The sequence below is a fragment of the Athene noctua genome, chromosome 24 (genome assembly GCF_965140245.1).
Source record: "Athene noctua chromosome 24, bAthNoc1.hap1.1, whole genome shotgun sequence".
NCBI classification, from domain to species: domain Eukaryota; kingdom Metazoa; phylum Chordata; class Aves; order Strigiformes; family Strigidae; genus Athene; species Athene noctua.
The window spans coordinates 2,819,964-2,836,734 of NC_134060.1; the positions used below are offsets into that span (position 1 = coordinate 2,819,964).

At 49.7% G+C, this 16,771-nt stretch overlaps 2 protein-coding genes across 5 annotated transcripts; one reads left to right on the forward strand and one right to left on the reverse strand.

Moving 5' to 3' along the window:
- The first annotated feature begins 31 nt into the window (after nt 1–31).
- On the forward strand, nt 32–8,963 carry RBBP4 (RB binding protein 4, chromatin remodeling factor). Of its 2 annotated transcripts, none has more exons than XM_074926066.1 (12): nt 32–215; nt 1,168–1,312; nt 1,965–2,110; nt 3,393–3,566; nt 4,474–4,589; nt 4,745–4,905; nt 5,030–5,156; nt 5,268–5,345; nt 6,470–6,546; nt 6,669–6,726; nt 6,823–6,933; nt 7,813–8,963. In XM_074926066.1, exons 1-12 carry the CDS (start codon nt 200–202, stop codon nt 7,876–7,878), a joined length of 1,275 nt encoding a protein of 424 aa, XP_074782167.1. In that variant the 5' UTR covers nt 32–199; the 3' UTR covers nt 7,879–8,963. The 2 variants fall into 2 exon arrangements, with proteins under 2 accessions (XP_074782167.1, XP_074782166.1); XM_074926065.1 differs by having other exon boundaries at nt 1,165–1,312; nt 7,813–8,962.
- Nucleotides 8,964–9,261: 298 nt separating this feature from the next.
- SYNC (syncoilin, intermediate filament protein) lies at nt 9,262–15,371 on the reverse strand. 3 transcript variants are annotated; one of them, XM_074926063.1, is made up of 4 exons: nt 15,224–15,371; nt 12,526–13,834; nt 11,079–11,294; nt 9,262–9,973 (listed from the first exon to the last, which is right to left on the reverse strand). In XM_074926063.1, exons 1-4 carry the CDS (start codon nt 15,265–15,267, stop codon nt 9,932–9,934), a joined length of 1,611 nt encoding a protein of 536 aa, XP_074782164.1. In that variant the 5' UTR covers nt 15,268–15,371; the 3' UTR covers nt 9,262–9,931. The 3 variants fall into 3 exon arrangements, with proteins under 3 accessions (XP_074782164.1, XP_074782165.1, XP_074782162.1); XM_074926064.1 differs by having other exon boundaries at nt 9,266–9,973; nt 11,170–11,294; XM_074926061.1 differs by lacking the exon at nt 9,262–9,973 and having other exon boundaries at nt 9,988–11,294.
- Between the last annotated feature and the right edge of the window lie 1,400 nt (nt 15,372–16,771).

The following is a 16,771-nucleotide window of genomic DNA, read 5'->3' on the forward strand; positions in this document are numbered from 1 at the left end:
CCCGGCGGCGGGCGGCGATTGGCCGGCGTTGGCGCGCGAAGGGGTGCGCGGCGCCGGAGCGGCACGCAGCGGGGGCAGGAAACAATAGAGCCGCGGCCGGAGGGGTCCGAGCAGGGAGCGGAGGAACCGGCCGCCCGCCCGCCTCGCCCAGCCCGCCCCGCCTTGCGCCCCGCAGCCGCCCCGCTCCCCCCGCCCCGCCATGGCGGACAAGGAAGGTAGGGCTCGTGGCGCGGTGTAGGCCCCGCCGCGCGGCCTCCCTCCGCTCGGGGCTCCGTGAGGCGCGGGGTGCACCAACACCCCCCCCCCTTCCTTCCCCGCGCCGGTAACGGCAGCCGGTGTGAGGGCAGCGCGGGCGGGGCCCGCCGCTCCCCACGGGAACGGGCCGCCGCGCCGCCTCCCCTCGCCCCCGGGCCGCGCGGGGGAGGCCTGGGGCCCGACGCGGTGAGGCGGCGGCCCTGCCTCAGGCCGGGTGTCCCCCTCCCGCCGACACTTCACCCTCCGCCTTTCGATCCGTGTGTACCCGGAGGAGGGAGTTTGTATTTTGCGGCGGGCCGGGGCGAGCGGGGAGGGCCGCAGCAGCGCCGTGCCCTGTGCAGGGTGTGGGCAGCTGACTGCCTGCTACAGACAAAGAGATGTCACCGGCCACACTGCCATGTTCCGTGGGTGCGCTCCCCTGGGTCTCGCTGCGCTCCTTCGCTTTCTGTAGCGGAGGCTGGTAGCAGATGGGATGAGAAAGTCTGTGAGAGGAACGAGGCAACAGAAGGAGCCTTGGAAAACTGGATTTTGGGAACTGGTAGTTCAAGGCTGCGCCTAGACCGCTCTAACAGCAGTTGCTGGATCTCCCGCATTTAAACATCTTTACCATTCCGGTTTTTGCCTCCACAGTAGCCTGTGACACCAGTCCTCGGAATTCTATTATGCTGCTTCTGTTGGGATGATGGAATGTGACGTAGTTAATACTAATGCCCAGCTTACATCCAGAAACGAGGATTAGCATGTGCAGCAGAGGATTTTTAGTCCTCTAGCAACTGCTCCAACATAGTCACAACAGCAAACCAGGGTGTGATGTAGTTGGCTCTCTTCAGTTGCTCACTCAGTGCTGTGTGTGTGTCGTAAATATATTCATACAGGCTAATTGTACGCGTTTTTTTAAAAAACCTTTAGCAGCCTTTGATGATGCAGTGGAAGAACGTGTGATCAATGAAGAATATAAAATATGGAAAAAGAATACTCCCTTCTTATATGATTTGGTAATGACCCATGCTCTGGAATGGCCGAGCTTGACTGCTCAGTGGCTTCCTGACGTAACAAGGTAAACTGATCCTTTTGCTTTTTTTCTAAAAGTAGAATAAATAGTAAATCTGGGATCACTTTTTTGTTGAAGTAAGGCAGTATGTGATTCCTTTCTGTCTTAAATCACTTTTTGTACCCTTTCCTTGCCAGCAGCAAGTTGAGGACTATGAACACTAGAGAGATAACACAGACATTTTTAATTTGGGAAAATGTCTTCTATTACTGAGAAGATGTTTTCACACACTTGATTTCCATGGTTTTTTTCTTCCAGCTTTCCCCTCCTCTTTAGTAAGCAAAAAACTCCTCAAAAATAGAACTAGATAAAATTTCTGTATAGCCACCATTTTGTCCTAAGCTTCCATAACAATGTTCTGCTTGCAGTAAATGTTCATGCCCCTCAGATTTGTACTCGGGAGGAGCTGCTGGGGTCTCTTAAAGGAAGGCACAGGGACGGTGGCCTGTCAGAGTGTTGTGCTGTGAGAATTTCAGATTGAGAGCTTGAGTAGTGATAAGAGATTTCCTCTGGAGGCAGCGAGTTTGGTGTTGGAGCAGGAAACAACGATAACTTTAAAGAGTGTTATTAGTGTTAGAAGCTGACATCAAGAGATGTAGTCAGCTCAGTATTTGTGTAAAACCCCTTTTGTTTCTCGTGTAACTCTCTTCCCTTGCAGGCCTGAAGGCAAAGATTTCAGTATTCACCGGTTAGTCTTGGGGACCCATACTTCAGATGAACAAAATCATCTCGTGATAGCTAGCGTGCAGTTGCCTAATGATGATGCACAATTTGATGCTTCACACTATGATAGTGAGAAAGGAGGTAAGGGACCAAAATTGTGGATCGGGCGGAGTTTTAACCGGTTTTAACTTCCCTTCTCAAAAGAATATTTGTCTTTCCTTAAACTTCAGGCAGCAAAGTTCGGATATTACTTCTAAACTAATCAATTTGTTTCCAAGTGGTGCCCTTAATAAACAAATGGCATGTTTTTTGAATTGCGTGTAATGTCTTAATAATATGAAAAAAAAAAGCTGGCAGGCTTATTGCAAAAGTATGTGTGTAGGGGGCAAACCTCACCCCTCCCTATTTCTCATCAGGAGTTGACACTGAATGTCATGGAATACTGCTTATTGGTATTTTTATTATCATTTTTGCCTTACATAAACTCTTCCAGTGAGAAAGTCATTCATGTAAAAGAATGTTTTATTTCAGAGGAGTGTAACATTTCAAATGTTCTTCTCTTGTCTGAATTGTGCTGCCTGATAGTTGTGCCAGCCCCTCTTGGATAAAAAGATTATTGTGTTTTGTTCAGTACATCAGTCTTGGATTCAATGCTTTCTGTAATCTTAGTTGGCTGTCAGCATTGCTGCAAGTTAGACATTTCTTTTTTACTTGGTTCAATCAATCTTTCTACCTGGTAAAAGTCCTTAATGATCCAGTGTTTACTCTTTTTGCCAGAAGCCTGCATTGTGCAATTAGTATTTTGATCTTTGGGCTTCTGAGAGTTATTCTTGAACAACACTGTTGGCTAAGAAATACTTTGATTCTATTCTAACATTTCTCAAAAATCTACTACTCCAATTTAAAACCACAGAAAAACCCTCTTTTTGCCAGAGTGGTGCTGTGGAATTTTGTGAAATACTGGGTTACTGTGACTTTACTTACAAAGGTAAGGTAACTTTAGCAAGTTATATTACTGTCCCGTATCTTAAACACAGTGCAGCAATTTGTTTTCACCAGAACTTTGTCTATTCTGCAATGCTGATTTTTGTTATATTTGCAAGTGCAGTTACAGCACAGCTGTTTCAAATGTCCAACACGTCTTCGTTACAGATAAGAGTTTTAGATATAAATTTGGGGCTTGTGTTGTTGAATTTGAAATAGTGAAAAATTTTTTGGAAGAAATGGTCTTTACTTAGCCAAAGCCCTGCTATTTTCATGTTACAAATACAGATGTTTAAAACAACATGCCATTTGAAAACTGGATCCTTTCAGTTACGGTTGTTCTTGTGACTATCTTTCAAAAGAAGTGCTTGGCAGTACCAGTCATTGAGTCTGGATCTTTGTGTCTTGGTCTGAAACTGGCTTCCTATTATTATTCCAGAGTTTGGAGGCTTTGGGTCAGTTAGTGGAAAAATTGAAATTGAAATCAAGATAAATCACGAGGGAGAAGTGAACAGAGCACGTTACATGCCACAGAACCCATGTATCATCGCTACGAAGACTCCATCCAGTGATGTCCTTGTCTTTGATTACACCAAACACCCTTCTAAACCAGGTGTCTGCTTCTTTGTCATGTCTGTGCCTCAGAGATCAGCCAGCCCTTCCTTAAGAAAAGGTTGATGTGTGAAAAAGAGGTTAAAAAACTTTGTGGGTTGCATATCATATGTGATTTTAGGTGAAAGTAGGTATTTAGCGTAGAAGGGTATTTTAGATGAAGCTTAAACATATGTATCAGTAGAAAAGAAAGGTGTAGAGTTTTTTTCTTGTGCTGTTTTACTGCATCTTTTGTCACGTCAGTGTATGTGTTGGTATTTGGGGCGGTGGAAGGTGGCATTTTGGAGACTGTAGGATTTGCTGGGTAGCTGAGCTGTTGTCCTGATATCCTGTAAGGATGTTAACAGTCATTTACTGATGAACTCGTCAAGATTGAGTGACTAGTTCTGCCACTAGTGGGGGGATCCAGAAACTTTCTCACTTTCAAAGTACAGTTGGAGATGATGAGAGAAAAAAAAAAAAAATTACACCAGCAGAGTGTTTAGGAAGAGGTTTTTTGAACAGTGACTGAGATGATTCCTCCAGCCAGCCAGCCCAGGTGCCTCATGCCAAAGCGTGGGGGTGACTATTGGGCTGCTTTGACTCTTCAGCAGGTACTGTAGCACTGATCTAGAATGGACCACTGCTAGGCCATCCAGCCAAAAAAAAAAAAAAAAAAAAGGCAGCTCAAAAATCTGCAGTGTTGTTTTACTAAGCTGAGATGACAAACTACTCTGTGTTGTCTCAGTGCATTCTGTTTTAATGAGGTGATTCTTCAGTTGGGGAAAATGCCCGAAAGGATAGGGAGAGGTCCTGTTGAAAATGTCAAAGCAAAGTTTAGTAAAGCCCGGTAAAACATAATGGCAGGTATTCCAGGATGTGCTGGAAATGGTACTAGGCACTGGAGTTCTTACACCCCCTCTTCACAGACCCTTCTGGAGAGTGTAACCCTGATCTGCGTCTTCGTGGGCACCAGAAGGAAGGTTATGGGCTGTCATGGAACCCAAACCTGAGTGGGCATTTGCTTAGTGCTTCTGATGATCATGTGAGTACTTTAAATATAGCTGGGGTACAATCTGTACTTTGTATCCCTTGGCAAAGGTCAAAAATCCTTTTTTTTTTTTTTTTTTTTGAGAGGGGGGAGGTAAAGCGAATGTCTGTCTAAAGATGCAACTTTAAAAAATTTTTATTTTTTTAAAGACCATTTGCTTGTGGGATATTAGTGCTGTACCAAAAGAAGGCAAAGTGGTGGATGCAAAGACCATCTTCACAGGGCATACAGCAGTAGTGGAAGATGTATCTTGGCATCTGCTCCATGAATCTCTTTTTGGATCTGTTGCTGATGATCAGAAGCTCATGATGTAAGTGGGGCAGTGTCTTCAGAAATGGAATGCTTCTGTCCCTCTTGCTTTCCCATCTGCTCCTTAGTCCCTCAGTAAAATGGGAGATAAACCTTTGTTTGAAGTCTATGTTTTCCCCTTGCAGTTGGGATACTCGGTCAAACAACACCTCCAAACCTAGTCATTCAGTGGATGCTCACACAGCTGAAGTCAACTGCCTCTCTTTCAATCCCTATAGTGAGTTTATCCTGGCTACAGGATCAGCTGACAAGGTCTGTCTACCTTGAACCTGGAACATCCTTGTTCAGTTTCTGATGTTTAAATGTGGATGTATATATTTGTTACTTCAACAAAAAAATGTTTTTATCTTTTTTTTTTCCTAGACTGTTGCTCTATGGGACTTGAGGAACTTAAAACTGAAGTTGCACTCCTTCGAGTCACATAAAGATGAAATATTTCAGGTAGAACAAAACGTCTTTTATGTGCATAGACTTAGTTCTACTTAGCTGTTTGGAAAAAATGGAAAACATTCTTTTCCGCTCTACTTTTTTATTAAATGTACTTGTGCTTAAAAACTCGATATATTCTTTTCTCTCATCTGCTTATAATTTTCTGGCTTATTGTTGTGGAGCTATATAGCACTGTGTGGGGTAGAGCTCCAGTTCAGATAAGAATGTCCAGAAAGCCAGGGGCAGAACATAACAAGGAAATGGTTGAGTGCTTTAGCCACAACAGGAGGGTGAAATGCTAGCAGTACAGAGTAAATGTAAATTATTCATGCAGCAGATTGAAGCAGGGAGGCACAATGAAATGGCTGCAGTGTTTTTTATCTTCTCAGCTTGGTCCTGTAGGAAGGCTTTAGCCAGTACCTGTTAGAGGGGATCACTGGAGCAGCCTGTAACAAGGAAAAATTGCTAATTTTGGGGGTGTAAATATAGAATGTTAACGTCATGGGTAGCATGTGCTTATCAGATACAATATTTCCAACTCATTCCTTAGAAGAAAAACAGGTAGAGAATTTTTTGTTGAGGGATTACACATTAAGACAGTGGTTACCTCCAAATAAAATTACACACGGAATCTTGAAACCTCAGGTTAGTGGGCAGAATTAAACATTCTTTTCTAATCCTGTGATCCTATTAAGTGGTATGTTTTGGAGAGGTTTATCTCCAGTGGAAGTAGTAAATGTGAGCTTTCAGGCAGAGAAGCTTAATTACAGTGATTTCTTTTCCACGTGTAAACTGTACCTACTGCTTACGGAATCCGTAGTTTATATTTGTGCAATCCTTATTAAGATAAGGAGCAGCTAATATCCTTGAGAGCTGTTTGCACTTCGTAACACGTGGTCTTTGTTAGAGGAGAGGTTACACGTGGTACCTTTTTGGTGCTCAGATGCCTCGTTAGTGTTACGAATGTTCACAGACCCACCTCCCGTGTTAGAGTGTTGTTATTGGGCATATTCATATTTTACGTGAATACCAATTTGAATTCTCAGAGCTTTCGTGATACAAAATGCGGTGGTGTTTGTTGTGAATGTCACGTTACAGCTTAAAACTAACTTTCTCTCTGAATTCCTTGTCTGTAGGTTCAGTGGTCTCCCCATAATGAAACTATATTGGCCTCCAGTGGCACTGACCGCAGGCTAAATGTTTGGGACTTGAGGTAAACCTCAAATTAGTCACGTTGTCCTGACAAAATACTATTGATGAATTGCATCACACTTTAAAAAACCCAAGCAAACCAACCTCCTACCTCTTCACTTTTCCCCCCTTTTCTTTTTACAGTAAAATTGGAGAAGAACAATCCCCTGAAGATGCTGAGGATGGTCCCCCAGAACTGCTGGTAAGTCTTTTGAGTCTCGTTGATGGTTTTGACTTAATTATTCATCTCTGTGATGTAGATTTGAAAACATTCCCCTTTTTGTTTCCCCAACACTAGTTTATTCATGGTGGTCATACTGCAAAGATATCTGATTTCTCCTGGAATCCCAATGAACCCTGGGTAATTTGTTCTGTATCAGAAGATAATATCATGCAAGTCTGGCAAATGGTAAGTTGTTTGGGAAGGTGCAGGACATGGCAGATGAGAGATGGTGTTGAACTGCCTGGATTTCAGCATTCCTGGTTTTATTTACAGCTCTCGAAATTACTTTGTAGCACTGCTTAAATCTCAACGGGATAATGAAATCCACTTTAGGTTTGGTTGAAACAATAGCTTACAAATACTCAGAAGCTGGTTTGTGTTTCTCATGATTTAAAAAAAAAAGGGAAGTACTGGTGTAGAAGCAAATTTTTCCCTTCTGTGTTTGAATGAAAACAATGTGTCTGAGAACCAAAGATGAAATTGAGGTTTCTGTTAGTTATTGTCTTAAAGAATGAAATCTTTGCAAAGGATATAAATGTCCTCCTGAGGATGGAGGGGGGGGGTGGTGGTGAATAGGAAAAGTTTGCTGGCCCTAAATTACCAGCTGTTGAAGGTTTTGGAAGACAATCTGGTATTGTTTGAATAACCTTTGACAAGACCATACTCTTCATTTTTGTTTATGTATAAATTGGTTCACAGGGGCTTTGTTCTTAGCAGGCTTCCCTATAGTTCTTTTGAAAGGTGCTGCAAGGTAGAGGCTCTACTAAACGTATGCAAAATAGTCTGTTAATTACAGTAAGTCGTGCGGTGGTCTCTAACAAGGCAGGTTTCCATAAGCTGCAGTAACTTGCAGGGTACTCCAGAAATGTTTCGGAGACCTGGCTGTTAGGAGAAAGGTCATTTGTGTTTCTTCTTCCATGTTAAATGGCCTTGAGGGATCAGGGGTGGGTGATACACATCTGCAGATAAAAAAACTGCCAGAACTTTCTGAAGCGTTCTGGCAGGTGAAATCCTGCTCAGCGTGGTGGTAAATGCTTCTTCACTTCCTCCACCTCTCTCTTGCAGGCGGAGAACATATATAATGATGAAGACCCTGAGGGAAGTGTGGATCCGGAAGGTCAAGGATCCTAGATGACAACCTTTTCCTGTTTTTAGTCTTTTTCCTTCTCTTCCCTCTCAACCCTGATATTGACTTAACACTGGTTTTGAGACACACGTAGACTTTGTGTTCAGCCATCCTTCTGTAGATACCATCAACAGGCTTTTTAACCCAGACAGTGAGTACTCCCTAAGGAAAGGGCTTAGCCCAGCTCAGATGGTACCGTGCTGTAGCTCCTCGCCCAGATTTCCTACAGCAACCTCTCGGTGTAGGGCTGGCTGTCCCATTGTAGCTGCCTTCATCACACAGAGCAAACTTACGTTTGGTGTTGGTTTTTTGTTTTTTCTTTAGCTTGCTACAGCTGCGGGCTTTTGCCTAATTTAAACAAAAGTTAAGTTAAATTGGTAGAGCTACCAGAGTGTGCTTGAACCAGTGGAGAAGGTACAAGTGTTAATCCACTGGCGGTTCAGAAATGGAGTGTGGAAGGTCTTGTCCTCTTCAGTACAACTCAGAAGTCTTGGGATTCCTTTAGTTAATCTGTACCTTGTGTTTTTTCTGCTTCTGCAGATACAAAACAGACTTTCAGATTCTGACTTGAACTGAAACTGGATTTCTTCCTCTAGTTGTTTTTTTGTCTCTACTGGTAATTCTGGGTTTTTCATTCCTTCCTTCCTTTCCCTTTTCTCCCGTTTGCTGGGCGACAGCAGTTTGGATTCGTTAGCTATTCCTGCAGAGCATTGTTCACCTTCCATGTATTTTGCTCTATTGTGTGTTTCTTGAGCTGTGTTTTCACATATATTTCTTTCCTTTCTGTGAAATGGTTTTTAAAACTTGGGGCCACCAAGTTGTAAAGGTGTATGTTTTTACCAACTGATGTACCACAGATGGCATGCCCGGTAACCCAAAACAGCATTGGTAGCTGGTATCTGTAAAGCAAATTAAATGTGGATGAACTACTTTTTTTAGGAGTTAGTCCTTGACCACTAGTTCCTGCACATCTTCCACTAGGGTGTCCTGTTCCACCAGCAACCTGTTACTCTCCATGCTCCTCATGACTAATTGCGTGTAAGTGCTTCAGATGGAATAAATTTTTTCTACGTAAACGCCGTGTAACTTTGTGAGTTCTGTGCTGACGTTTTCCTTCTGCATTAACTGCTTTCTGGAGAGTAAACTGTATCTTTTCAGAAAGCAGAGAAAAGAATTCTCCACCCATGTGTCCTACGAGACTAAGTGCTGTTATAGATACTCCTTAGTTTGTAACATGTGGGTGATTCTCCCCCTCTTGTTTCTGCTGCTTTTTGTGAAATGAGTACTTGATATCCCCGAGCAGTCAATGCGCTGAAATGTGCCAGGTTTTAAGTCTACCTGGAACCCTTGCCACAGAACTTTTTTTTTTTTTTATTAGTCTGCAGCATAGATAGTTTGATACAAGTACCTCGGTTTGAGGCACAGGCTTGTTCTTTTCTCTGAGACGCAGCTTTGAGAATTAAAAGGATCCTTCAACTCTGACCTTTATTTTCAGTGTGAGACTTTATATAAAGTGGAAACCTATTATCCACAAACTAGTTCCTGTGGCCCACGGTGGAGCATAGAATCATTGAGGCTGGAAGGGACCTTTAAGCATGTTGCAATACAGCAGAGACCCTTGAAATACAAAAGAAAATCCTGTTAAAAGGATGAAGCTTCTCTTGCATGTAAACTTTAAAAATCAACCCCCCTAATCCTGGCTTCCAGAACAAATTTCTGTGCAGGCTTATACAACCCACCTATGGACCAAAACGAGATACATTTTTTTTCCAAACACAGCAAAACTACATCTGTTATTCTTCATATGTGTCCATGGTTCAGTGCAAGTATTATTTTCTCTGCTCCTCTGTGGAAAAGCAGTTTTGCTACACGGTTAACAGCAGCACCTTGAGAAATACACCCAGGCAAAGGATTGTCTGGTATTCCCAGCTTCAGGCAGCTGCTGTGCCTCGGGCAGGATAAGCAACAGGAGGAGACGTCCCTGGCAGATGCCTCTGTCCTTTTTTTTTGCTACAGTGAGGAAAAGTCCGTCGGTCCTAGCAGTCCTGCTCTGCTTTTTCATCCGATTTGCAAAGGTGGCCGTAGATTTCTAAGCAACTCCTGTATGGGTAGAAAGTAAGTTTAGGCTACTGAATATTTACATGAAGTACTCTGGCTGGAGAAAAGCGGGAAGGGGGACACTTGTGCTATTTCTGAAAAACATTCTGTTCACAGTATGGAAGAAAAGCGATTAGGAAACAAACTGGCTCACAACCTGGTCTTGTGAGCGTGCGGACCTAGCCCAGCCCTTCCGAGCCCTTGGCAAACACTAGGCTTTAACAGAAGGGAATGTCATTTTTGGTGTGAGCGATGGGAGACGGCAGCTCAGAGCTGAGCTTAACTCTGAGGTCCCCGGTGCAAACGTGAAACTTAATGAGGTGTCCTGACACACGAGAAGCCTCGCACGCTATCGCTTCCAGGGAGGGCAAGCTGTAGATTGCCTGGAGTTAAGAGACTCTGCTGCTGCACCCAGGCTGAAATCTTGCTCTGTGATTTAGACCTGTGATTTAGAAGGACCCCAAGCAGCGAAGATGGGAGGGTTGCTTGGATCTGGTCTGAATTGTAAATGTGATTTCTTGTTAATACATCTTGGAATGGTTGGTGACATGACAGGCTGAAATGGAGATCTCTTCCCCTGTGCTTACCGTGCTAAAGTCTCACCTGGATCAAAGAAAACTTATTTGTGGTAGGGCATAACCTCCTGTGGTGCGCTTGCATGAGGAGGTATGAGTGGAGAAGGGGGGGGGGGAAAAAGAATGCTAAAGTAACAGTGAAGTTACAGAAAACGGTTAAAAGTGTGTACAGCTGAGATCGGAGTGAAGTTTAATGCAAAAGTTGGTGAGTAAAAGTTCACAAACTTAAGGACGTTCTCTGGGGCTTAAAAAAAATCTTGTGTAATAAGACCTGAGTGAAACCGGCAGCGGTGGTAAGCAGAGGATAGTTCTCACTCACTGAGAGCATCCACAATGCTGCTTCCTAAACCTAAACCTCGCTTTCCACACGCTCCTAAGGAAACCAGCACTTTGGTTTAAGTTGCCATGCCTGCTTCTTGCAAAGCAACCTCCGCTCCTCGTGTACGGGATTTGCCACCAAATCCCTACTTGCTGGATGGCAAAAGATCTGGAGCTCCCGCTGTGCTGCCCCGCCAAACCCCTTGCTCACACACCGGCCATGTGCCCAGGGACCAGGAGCCTTCCTCCTCCACCATCCTCCTCCTCCCAGCCCCTCCCCACCGCAGAGACGAGACACAAACGGACTTGTAGATGGAGAGCTCCTGGTGGAGGCTGGTCCTCAGCTCCTCCAGTTCCTGATTCTTGCGCTGCTGGAGCTGGACCCCGTTCTTCAGCTCCTTCAGCCTGTCTTCCAGCTCCTCAACCTGCTCCTGGGGAGTAAGAAGAGGAAGAGTGGATTAGCTGGGGGAGGAAGGCTGGCTGTCTCAGTGCCCACGCTCTTACAGGGGATCTGCCTCTTTGTCTGGACAAAGCGCAGCCAGGCTGATGGCTGGCTCGCCACTATCTCAAAAAATCTCTGCAAAAAAAGCTTTGTTTTATTACAAAGGTGGGAGCTTGGGCTGGGATGTGATGCTTTGGGTCCTTAGGCTTCTCTCGGCTGGTTGCCTTTATCCCCTAGTCTACTTTGTGTGTGTTTTGACAAGCTGTCAGATCTGTATAAACTGTATGAGTCAGGAGAAGACAAACAAGGATTTTGGGAAAAAGAAAATGTGGAGGCACATCAGGGATGCCACAAAGTCCTGTCCTCCAAGGGAGAGCAGACCCTGAAATCCAAGACGAGCAGTGTCACGGGCACTGGTGGCCCGGTCCCCAGCTCAGCAGGGAGGAGAAGCGATGGAGGGGGCTGCCAGCTTCCAGAAGCTGCTCAGAGCCAGGCTGGGAGGAGGCAGCAATTACGAGCCGAGAAGAGGGAGTGTTGAAATGGGGGAGATTAATTGCGGAGCCTCTTTGCCAAATGTGCTCTTGTAGATATTGAATTGCCTTGTCCCTCAGGACAAGGTGCTGGCAGGGGATGCCTGGAGCAGCCAGAAATAACCCTCCTGGGAGGCAGCCCAGCCCCTGGGCTGCAGGGACGGGAGGTGAGACCCTTCCTGGCTGTGGGAAGGGCAGGATCTGCCTCTGCTCCTTTTAGTTAAAACTGACTTTTCCAAGCACCTGAGCTCAGCCCCCATGCCAGCACAAGCTGCAGGAACCGTGCGGTGCCTGTGCTCAGCAGCATCGCTCAGCTCTGCCACGGGCCCGCTCTGGGAAGGAAAACCCCCCATCCCTTCTGCCTCATCCCTGCTCGCTGGCGCCGTTTCCAAGGGGTGGATCAAACCCAAGTGAGAATATAGTCAGGAGCAAGCTTTCTTCTGGAAGCTCATTCAGGGAAGATGCAGCACTTTGCTACCACATCCCTGTGATCTCGGGTTTGCCCTACGCCCAGGGGCTGCTGTGCCAGGGCAGGGGATGCTTCTGACTTCAACCCTTACCCTCCTCGTCCACCTCACACCCCTTGGCCCTGCAAGCAAGATCTTCAGCATTTACATTTCACCAGCTGCAAAGCACAACTCCCACTCTCTAAACAAGAGGGTGTGAGAGGTGCCCAGCCCGGGCACGTACCCGGTACTGCCCAACCTCTTCATCCCGCTTCTGCCTGACGAGGACAATCTGCTCCTCCAGGCTCCGGTTCTGCAGCCGCAGCCGGCTGACCTCCCCCTGCAAGGGCCGCAGGGCTTCCTTCATCCCCTGGATCTCTCCCTGCATCTCCTGCAGCGCCTTCGCCCCCGCCTCACGTCTCTCCAGCAGCCGCAGCAGTTGGGGCTCGTAGTGCTCCTCCAAACCCCGCCGGCTCTCCGCCACGAAGCTCTCGAACTCCATGGAGAGCCGGCGGCTCTCCTGCAGGTACAGGTTATCCTGACGACACAGTGGAGTCTCCAAGCGTTGCCTCAAAACCTCCTTCTCCTTCTCGCAGGTCTCCTTCAGCCGGGACAGTTCGCCGGAGAGCTGCCCAGCCTGGGTCTCCAGCTCGCCCTGGTAAGCAGTGTGCTGGGAGAGGTCGTGCCGCCGGCTCTCCAGCTGGTACTGGCAAGCCACGCACTCCTTCGTCACCTTGAACAGCTTCTGCTTGATCTGCCGGATCTCATCCTTCAGGTTGTCCCTCTCCAGCTCCACCTTGGCCAGCAGCCGGCAGGCCGCCTGGATCTCCTCGTGGGCATGGCGGATCTCCTGCAGCGCCGGCTCCCGGAGCTGGGCGAGCTCCGCGATCAGGCTGTCTCTCTCTTTCTCCAGCTGCTCGACGGCTTCGATGCACTCTTGGAAGTAGTCACCCAGCTCTTCGAGGGTCAGGCACTGACGCTCCGGGTCATCCGCGTCCAGGGGGCTGCCTGCCCCCTCCGCGTCCATGTCCAGTGGGATTCCTGCCCCATCTGTGTCCATGTACAGTGGGATCCCTACTCCCTCTGCATCCAGGTCCAGCGGGATCCCTGCCCCATCCACATCCAGTGGGAACCCTACTCCATCTGCATCCTCGTCCAGCGGGATCCTTGCCCCATCCACATCCAGCGGGATCTCTACTCCATCTGCATCCTCGTCCAGTGGGATCCCTGTCCCACCTTCATCCACGTCCAGCGGGATTCCTGCCACGTCCACATCCAGTGGGATCCCAGCTCCGGCCACATCCTCATCCAGCTGAAGCCCTGGCGTGTTTAACTCCAAGGAAGCATCCCTGCTGTCTGGCTGCGGCTCCTGGCAGGCGTCTGGGCTGCCCCCGTGCAGGGGTGTCACCCCCACACCCTCCGCTGGGTCTAACAGGCTGCATGGAAGGTCCGGGTGCAGAGCAGCACCCGCAGCCACTCCCTGCGGGGCTGAGGATGCTCCGGCTTCATCCTCCTGCAGCTCCGGAGGGGGCTCAGGCTCTGCCATCAGGTCCCTGGAAAGGAGAAGAGACATGAACCAGAGCAATGAGTGTAACCGGTCTCGGCCCTTCCCCTCTGCCCCGCGAGAGGCGGGTGCCCCGCAGCAGGCGGAGCTGGGGGTGCTCTCGCTGTGGCCCTGCTGCTGTGACTGTCCCCGTGTCACCCTCCGGCTCTGCAAACTGGGCAGGGCTGCGCTTGTGCTCTGATGACAACTTGGACCCAAACTGCCAGCTTTGGCCAAAACCCTCTTAAAGTGACTGACTGCCACGGAGAAAGAGCGAGGGGTGCAAACCCGGCCCCCAAACCCAAGAGCTACCCCGGTGCTGACAGGAGCTGCAACCGTGCTGTGGCCGGTCTCCCCCGGCAGCACTGGTGTGACTGGTGTGGGCACCCCCAGTCAGACTTGCTGGGATTTTAGCAGTGTGCCATAACCTCAGAGCAAGGGAACGTGCTGCTAAAGCGCGGGCGGGCTCCGAGATGGCTGAGATGGAGGAAAAGCACCACACTACAGTGCCCGAGCGAGCGGCAGCTCCTGCAGCAGGAGCCGGGCGAGCTCCGCTTTGCAGAGTCATCCGATCCCGTCATTACCCCCAGCGCCGGTACCTCCAGCTGCCACCACCTCGTGTCTCACATTTTTACCCCGGGTGCTGTTTAGGGGAGGATGGAGAGGACAACCCTCGGGGATGAGCCGGGCTTTTTCCTGCCGCTTCCAGGAGCCGGAGCCGGTGGGTTGGGTGGGAGGATGCTCTCACCTCCCGGCCACGCCGCTGAGCTCATGTCTAGTCATCCCCCAAGGAATGAGCCAGGCTGGCACTCGCGGGCAGCCCTCGGCTCGCAGCAACGGCTTTAAGGAAAGAACTGATTTTCACTGATACTTTCTCTCCTAATAAGGTAGTTTTCGGCAGCGATGACACATCACAGCCTCGGACTCAACGGCCGGAGAAGGGGCAGCGCCTGGAAAGGTGGCGAAAGGGCCCCGTTTCATTTTTCCTTGCCCTCCTCCGGTGCCAGCGCTTGTTTTTTCAAAGTTCTCGGCTCTGCTTTACATCGGCGGGGCAGGAGGGGGGGGAACAGCCGTCCCACCCTTCTAACAGGGTGCAGGGGCTCGCTCTCACCCACCCCCCGTTATCCCAGAGCCCCCCCAGCTGGGCAGCACTCCTGGGTACCCCGGAGGGGGCCGTTCCTCCCCCCTCCACACTCCTGGGGGTTCGGGGATGCTTCTGGGCGATGAACCTTAGACTCACCCCCCCCAAATCCCTCCACCCTAAGCTTTGGCAGCCCCCTCGCCTGCCCCATGTCCCCCCCCACCTCGCCAAGGATCCCGCACCCATGGGACCCCCCCCCCCGCCTCTTCCTCGGCGGACACCAGCCCCTTCTCCTCACCCCCCCGGGTGGGCTCTTACCTTCCTCCCCTGGAACCCAGCGCCTCCGGCTCTGCGCTGCACATGGGCTTAGCATGGGGCGGGGGGGGGTTATTAATAAACAGGGCTGGAAATCAGATTCCCCGGAGCAGCCGCTTCACCCGGCCACCGCCTGCAGTGCCAGCTGCGGGCGGCTGCCTCCCTCCGCCACGGGGAGGAGGAGGAGGAGGAGGAGGAGGAGGAGGAGGGCGGGGAGGGCCAAGCCGTCTGCATCCTTGGCAGAGGCAGCCGCAGGGGCTGGCAGCAGCCAACCCGCATCCCTGGGGAGCCTCCCCCTCAGCCCCCCATCCCGCTCCGTCTGTTCCCACCCATGATTTGAGGTGGAGGTTTTGTGTAGCCTCAAACCTGCCCCTTCCTACGGTGCTGGGGGGGCTCCTTCCCAGGAGCGACGGGGACCCCATCCTGCCAGGGTCCCAAGCAGGACGTGGGGGGCCGGGATGGGGACAGCGGGGGGCCGGGGCGGTGTCCCCTGGGAGTGTGTGGGGTTCGCCTCCGACGCGGGCGGCTGAAAGGGGAAACGCTGGAGGATGCAGGACGTGGCCGCCGAACGCCACGGCCTCATCCTGTGAGGGAGCGAGGTGCTCGAGGGTGCTGGCAGCGCGGTGCTGCACCCCCCTCGCTATTTATTAACGCATAGTAATGTATTAAACACCTCAGGGTTCTGTAGATGCCCCAGGTTGGCCCCACAACCCCCCCCGTCATGGCAGAACGCAGCCTCCGCTTCCCCTTCCACCCACACCCCCGGCCCTGCCTCCCCTTTCCCCTCTGGTTTGGGGATAGAAAAGATGGTTTTTTTTCACACTACGAAGCCCCGTGGTGGCTGTGGCCATGCTCCCGGGCACCCGGCAGTGACGGTGCCCTCACTGCTGCCCTCACTGCTGCCTTCACTGCCCACAGATGTGGTTTTCCACCTCTGCTCACCCACAGTCCCTGCAGCTGCGCTGTCCCGCAGTGCCCGTCCCCATCCTCCCCACCCTACAGCACCCTAAACCACCCATTCAGCGGTTATAGTATTAACGTATTTATATGAAATGCGTATTTTAGATATATCTAAAATATAGATATTGGCACGGGTGCAGCAGCCTGAGGGGGTGGCACGGCCACCGGCCGCTCGGCCTGGCCGTCGCTCGACGGATTTGAACCAAGCGAGCCTACCTCTGCCAGGGCCCGATCCTGCCCGCTGCCGCCACGGCTCAGGAAGTCGACACTCGCCGCTCAGGAAGTTGCCAGCTTACGTCCCCCGAAATCGCCCAGCAACGCGCACCGCAGCTTGCAACACCGCCCAGTGCCACCCCGTCCCCGCGTCACCAACGCCGTCCCCGACACCTTGCCCATGCCTCGCTCACTGCTGGGCTGCTGGAATCAGATTTAAAATAACTGCGCTTGACCATCTCCCGCAAACAGAGCTTTAAAAGGAAAAGGGAGATTTAGGTGTTGTGTTTTTTTCTCTTGGTTTGGTTTTTTTTTTTGATCCTGTTGCTTTTTTCAGCATGGCCCACCTTTTTTTTTTTTTTTTTTTTCTCCCTTTTT

Excerpts from the sequence above, each read along its gene's own strand:
- RBBP4 (XM_074926065.1), top strand. Across the intron at positions 3,567-4,473 it reads CAAACACCCTTCTAAACCAG|ACCCTTCTGGAGAGTGTAAC; the intron begins GTGTCTGCTTCT and ends CCCTCTTCACAG. Across the intron at positions 6,547-6,668 it reads CTAAATGTTTGGGACTTGAG|TAAAATTGGAGAAGAACAAT; the intron begins GTAAACCTCAAA and ends TTCTTTTTACAG.
- SYNC (XM_074926061.1), bottom strand. The coding sequence starts at position 15,267 with ATGTGCAGCGCAGAGCCGGAGGCGCTGGGTTCCAGGGGAGGAAG. Across the intron at positions 13,835-15,223 it reads CTGGGTTCCAGGGGAGGAAG|GGACCTGATGGCAGAGCCTG; the intron begins GTAAGAGCCCAC and ends TCTCCTTTCCAG. Across the intron at positions 11,295-12,525 it reads AAGAGGTTGGGCAGTACCGG|GAGCAGGTTGAGGAGCTGGA; the intron begins GTACGTGCCCGG and ends CTTACTCCCCAG.